This window comes from Ascaphus truei, unplaced genomic scaffold, assembly GCF_040206685.1.
Source record: "Ascaphus truei isolate aAscTru1 unplaced genomic scaffold, aAscTru1.hap1 HAP1_SCAFFOLD_1618, whole genome shotgun sequence".
In the NCBI taxonomy this organism is placed as follows: Eukaryota; Metazoa; Chordata; class Amphibia; order Anura; family Ascaphidae; genus Ascaphus; species Ascaphus truei.
In genome coordinates this window covers 1-10358 of record NW_027454509.1, presented here as the reverse complement: position 1 = coordinate 10358, position 10358 = coordinate 1, and the positions used below count along the sequence as shown (strand labels likewise).

The window sequence follows — 10358 nt, the reverse complement described above, 5'->3', positions numbered from 1 at the left end:
TGACGTTCGTGAGGATTTGGCCCGGGATTAACGGGTTACACCCCAATTGGCCACCCTTTAACCTCACCAGGAAGACAAGGGGTTAACTGGGCTGAGGTCCAGAAATGTGATTTAACCCTTGTTATAACATGAAGATGTATATTCCCCTGTGTAACTGTATTGTGTTATCCTGGTATTTGCACTCACACATACACTAGGGTTGCTGCGGGAGGGAAAGGGTTAATGTTAAAATAGTGACTATAGCCCATTGTTCCTTTTTCCCGCCTTTTCAAGCTCCATTTTTCAGCCGTCTAAATACTTATCCCCTGTAAAAGAATGTATTGGTTCTGGACCAGTGTCTGCAACACACACACTGGGGCTTAAGGGGTTAATATTATATGCAGTGCTGAATAACAGGAGCCGTTCCATTAAGACTGATAATTTGGGAACGGGAGTGAGCCAGCACCCTGATTCTTGGTGGGTAGCCTCAGGGTAACCCCCAAGAACACACCTATTAAAAATATAACTTTGTCATAAGGGAAACATATATTTTTGATAAAGTGCCTTTCTGTTGCAGTTTTAAAAATGTGTACAGGCAGGATGCTAGGGTCTCTGCCTGACCTTTGTAATGCATGAGGAACAAATGTTATGCATACCAGACCAAATGTTTTTGACACCTATGAGCTGGGTCACTTGCCTATGCAAGCAGGACAGCTTTCTAGAATTTACATAGCCTGGTGATCAAAGGCTAATTACCTAATTGTTTATGCTTGGCCCAGGGACCAAAGGAACTGAATGTTTTTGTAAGTGTCCCCTTTCACACCTTACAACCAAAGGTATCCTGGGCTAGAGAGGAAACATAACATAGGGGACAAATGCCCATAATGCTGTTATTTATACATTTTTGTGTGTTCACCTTTATCAAGGAATAAATTATATTTTATCATATCTAAGTCTCGTCCCAGTTCAGACCCAGTTATAAATATATATTAGATTTTATATATATTTTGGTGTAAATTACAGCCTGCCATAAAGTCACCGTGACACCTACATCCTGTGCCACCCTAATCCCGGCTTCCGTTACATCCTCTACACCCTGCTCCCGGCTTCCGTTACATCCTCTACACCCTGCTCCCGGCCTCCGTTACATTCTTTGCCACCCTGCTCCTGGCCTCCCCTACATCCTCTGCCACCTTGCTCCCAGCCTCCTCTGCCACACTGCTCTGGCCTCCCCTACATCCTCTGCCACCCTGCATCATCTGCCATCTTGCTCCCAGCCTCCCATACATCCTCTGCCACTCGGTTCCGGCCTCCTTTACATCCTATGCCTTCCTGCTCCCAGGCTCGCCTACATTCTATGCCACTCTCCCGGCCTCCATTACATCCTCTGCCACCTTGTTCCTGGCCTCCCATACATCCTCTGCCACACTGCTCCTGGCCTCCCCTACATCCTCTGCCACCCTGCATCATCTGCCATCTTGCTCCCAGCCTCCCATACATCCTCTGCCACCCGGTTCCCGGCCTCCTTTACATCCTATGCCTTCCTGCTCCAGGCCTCCTTTGCTACTTTGTGCCACCCTGCTCCTGTCCTCCCTACATCCTCTGCTACCTGTGACAGAGTCACTGACTCAGGAGGCTGGAACAGTGAATTGAGAGACGCTGCAGCCAGTCCACAGAGAGAGAGCAGCAGCTGAAGACTGATTAATCAGGGGCTGGGCTCCTCAGTGAAACAAGTGCTTTAAAAGACACCGGAAGCTGCTATACAGAGAGACTGCTTTACTCCACAGAGAGAGAGGAAGTGAAAGTTCTCCCAGCCGGGGAGAGTCTGGCGGTTATGGACCCCAGAACTGAAAGAAGCAGGCCTGTGGGGTCCAGCTGGGAATCACACCCAGGATAAAGACAAGGACTAACAGATAAACAAAAACACTTTATTGTTCTGTGCAGACTGTGTTACCTTGTTCCATATGCCATGCAGTTAGGTGAAAGCTATGGTGTAGTTAGCTTTAGGAATAGGTGTTAATTTCCTATGTTTTATTACTGTATACATACAGGGACACGCAGCCTGTCCCCTCCAGTCACTGCACACACATACAGGGACACGCAGCCTGTCCCCTCCAGTCACTGCACACACATACAGGGAAATGCAGCCTGTCCCCTCCAGTCACTGCACACACATACAGGGACACGCAGCCTGTCCCCTCCAGTCACTGCACACACATACAGGGACACGCAGCCTGTCCCCTCCAGTCACTGCACACACACACAGGGACACGCAGCCTGTCCCCTCCTGTCACTGCACACACACAGGGACACGCAGCCTGTCCCCTCCTGTCACTGCACACACACAGGGACACGCAGCCTGTCCCCTCCTGTCACTGCACACACATACAGGGAAACGCAGCCTGTCCCTCCTGTCACTGCACACACACAGGGACACGCAGCCTGTCCCCTCCTGTCACTGCACACACATACAGGGAAACGCAGCCTGTCCCCTCCTGTCACTGCACACACACAGGGACACGCAGCCTGTCCCCTCCTGTCACTGCACACACACAGGGACACGCAGCCTGTCCCCTCCTGTCACTGCACACACACAGGGACACGCAGCCTGTCCCCTCCTGTCACTGCACACACACACAGGGACATGCAGCCTGTCCCTCCTGTCACTGCACACACACACAGTGTCTCACACATACACACACACACGGAAAGGAACACAATGCTGCAGTTCTCTTTTCTGGTAGCAAATATCCAGTTTATTTGACATATAAAGCCAGCATGAGCCAGGAGATATTAAATGGTGTCACTGCGTGTGGTCCCCCCCACGGTCACTGCGCGTTGGCCTCGTCACTGCGTGTGGTCCCCCCACGGTCACTGCGAGTTGGCCTCGTCACTGCGGCACAGCATGGCGCCCCGGGCTCTGTGTGTGTTTGTGGCCCACAGGTCACGGTCTCAGGTCCTCTCCGAATGGGCTGGCTGCAAAATGGATAAGAATTGAGTGAAGTTGACCTGTGGCCCCTGACACCTGTGGCCCCTGACACCTGCGGCCCCTGACACCTGCGGCCCCTGACACCTACGGCCCTGACACCAGGGACTGAGAGATCTGTGTATACACCACTTACAGGATTAACCCCTGCTGTGCCAGAGAGCCAGCAAGGTGTCCCTGTGTATATGCACAGATTAACCCCTGCTGTGCCAGAGAGCCAGCGAGGTGTCCCTGTGTATATGCACAGATTAACCCCTGCTGTGCCAGAGAGCCAGCGCGGTGTCCCTGTGTATATGCACAGATTAACCCCTGCTGTGCCAGAGAGCCAGCGCGGTGTCCCTGTGTATATGCACAGATTAACCCCTGCTGTGCCAGAGAGCCAGCGAGGTGTCCCTGTGTATATGCACAGATTAACCCCTCACATAGCCTGTGAGCCAGCGAGGTGTCCCTGTGTATATGCACAGATTAACCCTCACATAGCCTGTGAGCGTGGGAGAGGCGAGAAGATGGGGGAAGGAGACCCTGACTGGACTCACGGTTCTGGAACTGCTGGGCTGTGTAGCGAGTCAGGAGGATTCCCACCCCCTCTATGAGAGCCAACAGGATCCCCCCCATCAGGGCTGAGCCCACCATGGCCAGGGGACCACCTGAAAGAGAACATAGGGGTGAGGAGCGCAGCCCCCGCTAATTAACTGATACGAGCCCCCTTAATAACAGATACAGGAGCATCCCCCCAAATAACCGAGATACAGGAGCATCCCCCCTAATAACCGAGATACAGGAGCAGCCCCCCTAATAACTGAGATACAGGAGCATCCCCCCTAATAACCGAGATACAGGAGCACCCCCCCCTAATAACCGAGATACAGGAGCAGCCCCCTAATAACTGAGATACAGGAGCAGGCCCCCCCTAATAACCGAGATACAGGAGCATCCCCCCTAATAACCGAGATACAGGAGCATCCCCCCCTAATAACCGAGATACAGGAGCAGCCCCCCTAATAACCGAGGTACAGGAGCAGCCCCCCTAATAACTGAGATACAGGAGCAGCCCCCCTAATAACAGATACAGGAGCAGCCCCCCTAATAACTGAGATACAAGAGCAGCCCCCCTAATAACAGATACAGGAGCAGCCCCCCTAATAACTGAGATACAGGAGCAGCCCCCCCCTAATAACTGAGATACAGGAGCAGCCCCCCCCTAATAACTGATACACCAGGCCCCCCTAATAACCGAGATTCAGGAGCAGCCCCCTAATAACCGAGATGCAGACGCCCCTCTAATAAGACACTGGAGGAGCCCCCCTCTAATAACTGAGATACAGGAACAGCACCCCTAATAACTGAGATACAGGCGCCCCTCTAATAACAGACACTGGAGCAGCCCCCCTAATAAGTGAGATACAGGAGCAGCCCCCCTAATAAGTGAGATACATGCGCCCCTCTAATAACAGATACAGGAGCAGCCCCCTAATAAGTGAGATACAGGAGCTCCCCTAATAAGTGAGATACAGGAGCCCCCCTAATAAGTGAGATACAGGAGCCCCCCTAATAAGTGAGATACAGGAGCCCCCCTAATAAGTGAGATACAGGAGCCCCCCTAATAAGTGAGATACAGGAGCCCCCCTAATAAGTGAGATACAGGAGCCCCCTAATAAGTGAGATACAGGAGCCCCCCTAATAAGTGAGATACAGGAGCCCCCCTAATAAGTGAGATACAGGAGCTCCCCTAATAAGTGAGATACAGGAGCCCCCTAATAAGTGAGATACAGGAGCCCCCTAATAAGTGAGATACAGGAGCCCCCTAATAAGTGAGATACAGGAGCCCTCCGCCTGTGGTTGTAGGGGTCTCACTGCGTGACGCCAGCACTGCGCCAGTCAGCGCTCCGCTGGTGATTGAATTCCAGGGGTCCTCTTTGCCTCGGACTTTCACTAAACCACAATCGATGGTGGAGAAGAGACCACCCCACACTGCGAAGCTGCCTGTGAGGAGACATCATACGTGGGGTATACATGTAACAGGGGGGTGCACGTGTGATGGGGGCTGTACATGTAACAGGGGGGTGCACGTGTGATGGGGCTGTACATGTAACGGGGGGGGGTGCACGTGTGATGGGGGCTGTACATGTAACAGGGGGGTGCACGAGTGATGGGGGCTGTACATGTAACAGGGGGGTGCACGTGTGATGGGGCTGTACATGTAACGGGGGGGGGGTGCACGTGTGATGGGGGCTGTACATGTAACGGGGGGGTGCACGTGTGATGGGGGCAGAACATGTAACGGGGGGGTGCACGTGTGATGGGGGCTGTACATGTAACGGGGGGGGGGTGCACGTGTGATGGGGGCTGTACATGTAACGGGGGGGTGCACGTGTGATGGGGGCTGAACATGTAACGGGGGGGTGCACATGTGATGGGGGCTGTACATGTAACAGGGGGGGGTGCACGTGTGATGGGGGCTGTACATGTAACAGGGGGGGGGGGTGCACGTGTGATGGGGCAGAACATGCAACAGGGGGGTGCACGTGTGATGGGGGCTGCACATGTGACAGGGGGGGGTGCAAGTGTGATGGGGCTGTACATGTAACAGGGGGGGGGTGCACGTGTGATGGGGGCTGTACATGTAACAGGGGGTGCAAGTGTGATGGGGCTGTACATGTAACGGGGGGGGTGCACGTGTGATGGGGGCTGAACATGTAACGGGGTGGGGTGCACGTGTGATGGGGGCTGTACATGTAACAGGGGGGGGTGCACGTGTGATGGGGGCTGTACATGTAACAGGGGGGTGCACGTGTGATGGTGCAGAACATGTAACAGGGGGGGTGCACGTGTGATGGGGGCAGAACATGCAACAGGGGGGTGCACGTGTGATGGGTGCAGAACATGTAACAGGGGGGTGCACGTGTGATGGGGGCAGAACATGTAACAGGGGGGTGCACGTGTGATGGGGCTGTACATGTAACAGGGGGGTGCACGTGTGATGGGGGCTGAACATGTAACAGGGGGGTGCACATGTGATGGGGGCTGTACATGTAACAGGGGGGGTGCACGTGTGATGGGGGCTGTACATGTAACAGGGGGGGTGCACGTGTGATGGGGGCTGTACATGTAACAGGGGGGGTGCACGTGTGATGGTAGCTGTACATGTAACAGGGGGGGTGCACGTGTGATGGGGGTTGTACATGTAACTGGGGGGTGCACGTGTGATGGGGGCTGTACATGTAACAGGGGGGGTGCACGTGTGATGGTAGCTGTACATGTAACAGGGGGGGTGCACGTGTGATGGTAGCTGTACATGTAACAGGGGGGGTGCACGTGTGATGGGGGTTGTACATGTAACTGGGGGGTGCACGTGTGATGGGGGCTGTACATGTAACGGGGGGGTGCACGTGTGATGGTAGCTGTACATGTAACAGGGGGGGTGCACGTGTGATGGTAGCTGTACATGTAACAGGGGGGGTGCACGTGTGATGGGTATTGTACATGTAACTGGGGGGTGCACGTGTGATGGGGGCTGTACATGTAACGGGGGGGTGCACATGTGATGGGGGTTGTACATGTAACGGGGGGGTGCATGTGTGATGGGGGCTGTACATGTAACAGGGGGGGTGCACGTGTGATGGGGGTTGTACATGTAACGGGGGGGGGCCCGTGTGATGGGGGCTGCACATGTAACGGGGGGGGTGCACGTTTGATGGGGCTGTACATGTGACAGGGGGGGTGCACGTGTGATGGGGCTGTACATGTAACAGGGGGGGTGCACGTGTGATGGGGGCTGTACATGTAACAGGGGGGTGCACGTGTGATGGTAGCTGTACATGTAACAGGGGGGGTGCACGTGTGATGGGGGCTGTACATGTAACAGGGGGGGTGCACGTGTGATGGTAGCTGTACATGTAACAGGGGGGGGTGCACGTGTAATGGTAGCTGTACATGTAACAGGGGGGGTGCACGTGTGATGGGGGTTGTACATTAACTGGGGGGTGCACGTGTGATGGGGGCTGTACATGTAACGGGGGGGTGCACATGTGATGGGGGCTGTACATGTAACAGGGGGGGTGCACGTGTGATGGGGGCTGTACATGTAACAGGGGGGGTGCACGTGTGATGGGGGCTGTACATGTAACGGGGGGGGGTGCACGTGTGATGGGGGCTGTACATGTAACGGGGGGGGTGCACATGTGATGGGGCTGTACATGTAACGGGGGGGGTGCACGTGTGACGGAGGCTGCACATGTGACAGGGGGGGTGCACGTGTGATGGGGGCTGTACATGTGACAGGGGGGTTGCACGTGTGACGGGGGCTGTACATGTAACGGGGGGGGGTGCACGTGTGATGGAGGCTGCACATGTGACAGGGGGGTGCACGTGTGATGGGGCTGTACATGTGACAGGGGGGTTGCACGTGTGATGGGGGCTGTACATGTGACAGGGGGGTTGCACGTGTGATGGGGGCTGTACATGTGACAGGGGGGTTGCACGTGTGATGGGGGCTGTACATGTGACAGGGGGGTTGCACGTGTGATGGGGGCTGTACATGTGACAGGGGGGTTGCACGTGTGATGGGGGCTGTACATGTGACAGGGGGGTTGCACGTGTGATGGGGGCTGTACATGTGACAGGGGGGTTGCACGTGTGATGGGGGCTGTACATGTAACCGGGGGGTTGCACGTGTGATGGGGGCTATACATGTGACAGGGGGGTTGCACGTGTGATGGGGGCTGTACATGTGACAGGGGGGTTGCACGTGTGATGGGGGCTGTACATGTAACGGGGGGTTGCACGTGTGATGGGGGCTGTACATGTAACAGGGGGGGGTACATGTGACATGGGGGGAAGCTGTGCTCACCTCCAATCTGTGGCGCCCGGATCCGCACAGCGCTCAGACTCCCGCGGGCTCGGTGACGGACGCCCTGAGCACAAAGTACAAAGGTTCCACAGACCCCACACGCTCTGCTATTCCTGTACTGAGCCCTCACATGCTCTGCTATTCCTGTACTGAGCCCTCACACGCTCTGCTATTCCTGTACTGAGCCCTCACACGCTCTGCTATTCCTGTACTGAGCCCCCACGCGCTCTGCTATTCCTGTACTGAGCCCCCACGCGCTCTGCTATTCCTGTACTGAGCCCTCACACGCTCTGCTATTCCTGTACTGAGCCCTCACACGCTCTGCTATTCCTGTACTGAGCCCCCACACGCTCTGCTATTCCTGTACTGAGCCCCGACGCGCTCTGCTATTCCTGTACTGAGCCCTCACACGCTCTGCTATTCCTGTACTGAGCCCTCACACGCTCTGCTATTCCTGTACTGAGCCCTCACACGCTCTGCTATTCCTGTACTGAGCCCCCACACACACTGCTATTCCTGTACTGAGCCCCCACGCGCTCTGCTATTCCTGTACTGAGCCCCGACGCGCTCTGCTATTCCTGTACTGAGCCCCGACGCGCTCTGCTATTCCTGTACTGAGCCCCCACACGCACTACTATTCCTGTACTGAGCCCCGACGCGCTCTGCTATTCCTGTACTGAGCCCTCACACACTCTGCTATTCCTGTACTGAGCCCCCACACGCTCTATTCCTGTACTGAGCCCCCACACGCAAAACTATTCCTGTACTGAGCCCCCACACGCACTACTATTCCTGTACTGAGCCCCCACACGCACTGCTATTCCTGTACTGAGCCCCCACACGCACTACTATTCCTGTACTGAGCCCCCACACGCACTACTATTCCTGTACTGAGCCCCCACACGCTCTATTCCTGTACTGAGCCCCCACACGCACTACTATTCCTGTACTGAGCCCCCACACGCACTACTATTCCTGTACTGAGCCCCCACACGCACTACTATTCCTGTACTGAGCCCCCACACGCACTGCTATTCCTGTACTGAGCCCCCACACGCACTACTATTCCTGTACTGAGCCCCCACACGCACTACTATTCCTGTACTGAGCCCCCACACGCACTGCTATTCCTGTACTGAGCCCCCACACACACTGCTATTCCTGTACTGAGCCCCCACACGCTCTGCTATTCCTGTACTGAGCCCCCACACGCACTGCTATTCCTGTACTGAGCCCCCACACACACTTCTATTCCTGTACTGAGCCCCCACACGCACTGCTATTCCTGTACTGAGCCCCCACACGCACTGCTATTCCTGTACTGAGCCCCCACGCGCTCTGCTATTCCTGTACTGAGCCCCCACACGCACTGCTATTCCTGTACTGAGCCCCCACACGCACTACTATTCCTGTACTGAGCCCCCACACGCACTACTATTCCTGTACTGAGCCCCCACACGCACTACTATTCCTGTACTGAGCCCCCACACACACTAATATTCCTGTACTGAGCCCCCACACGCTCTGCTATTCCTGTACTGAGCCCCCACACGCTCTATTCCTGTACTGAGCCCCCACACACACTACTATTCCTGTACTGAGCCCCCACACGCTCTGCTATTCCTGTACTGAGCCCCCACACGCTCTATTCCTGTACTGAGCCCCCACACACACTGCTATTCCTGTACTGAGCCCCCACACGCACTGCTATTCCTGTACTGAGCCCCCACGCGCTCTGCTATTCCTGTACTGAGCCCCCACACACACTGCTATTCCTGTACTGAGCCCCACGCGCTCTGCTATTCCTGTACTGAGCCCCACACACACTAATATTCCTGTACTGAGCCCCCACACGCCACTGCTATTCCTGTACTGAGCCCCACACACACTGCTATTCCTGTACTGAGCCCCCACACACACTGCTATTCCTGTACTGAGCCCCCACACGCACTGCTATTCCTGTACTGAGCCCCCACACGCACTACTATTCCTGTACTGAGCCCCCACACGCACTACTATTCCTGTACTGAGCCCCCACACGCACTGCTATTCCTGTACTGAGCCCCCACGCGCTCTGCTATTATGCCCACACACAGACGTACACCTATTCCTGTACTCACCACTGGAGCATTTCTGAACCCTTTCACTGCTTGGAAGACCCCCCCACCGATGATGCCCATGGTAAAAGCCCCACCGCAGTCATCCACAATCCTCCAGGGGCTGTGGAGAGCAAGAGACATGATGCAGCACAGTCTGCTCCTACCGAGCAGGACTCCCAGCATGCACTGGGGGGGGGGGGGATAGAGCGGGACTCCTAGCATGCACTGGGGGGGGGGATAGAGCAGGTCTCCCAGCATGCACTGGGGGGGATAGAGCAGGACTCCAGCATGCACTGGGGGGGATAGAGCAGGACTCCCAGCATGCACTGAGGGGGATAGACCAGGACTCCCAACATGCACTGTGGAATTAGAGCAGGATCCAGCATGCATTGTGGAATTAGAGTAGGACTCCCAGCATGCACTGGAGTGATAGAGAAGGACTCCC

At 55.5% G+C, this 10358-nt stretch overlaps 1 protein-coding gene across 1 annotated transcript; it reads right to left on the bottom strand.

Moving 5' to 3' along the window:
• Positions 1-2707: 2707 nt before the first annotated feature.
• On the bottom strand, positions 2708-10083 carry TIMM17B (translocase of inner mitochondrial membrane 17B). The gene is made up of 5 exons (XM_075581837.1): positions 9935-10083; positions 7815-7878; positions 4820-4948; positions 3502-3612; positions 2708-2955 (listed from the first exon to the last, which is right to left on the bottom strand). Exons 1-5 carry the CDS (start codon positions 10052-10054, stop codon positions 2924-2926), a joined length of 456 nt encoding a protein of 151 aa, XP_075437952.1. The 5' UTR covers positions 10055-10083; the 3' UTR covers positions 2708-2923.
• Positions 10084-10358: the final 275 nt, after the last annotated feature.

What these genes read in the sequence shown, in the direction of transcription:
- TIMM17B (XM_075581837.1), bottom strand. Translation starts at nt 10,054, where the DNA reads ATGTCTCTTGCTCTCCACAGCCCCTGGAGGATTGTGGATGACTGCGGT. An exon ending in CGCAGTGCTGGCGTCACGCA is followed by an intron (nt 3,613 to 4,819) that starts GTGAGACCCCTA and finishes GTTCTCTTTCAG; the next exon opens with GTGGTCCCCTGGCCATGGTG. An exon ending in AGCCCAGCAGTTCCAGAACC is followed by an intron (nt 2,956 to 3,501) that starts GTGAGTCCAGTC and finishes TCCATTTTGCAG; the next exon opens with CCAGCCCATTCGGAGAGGAC.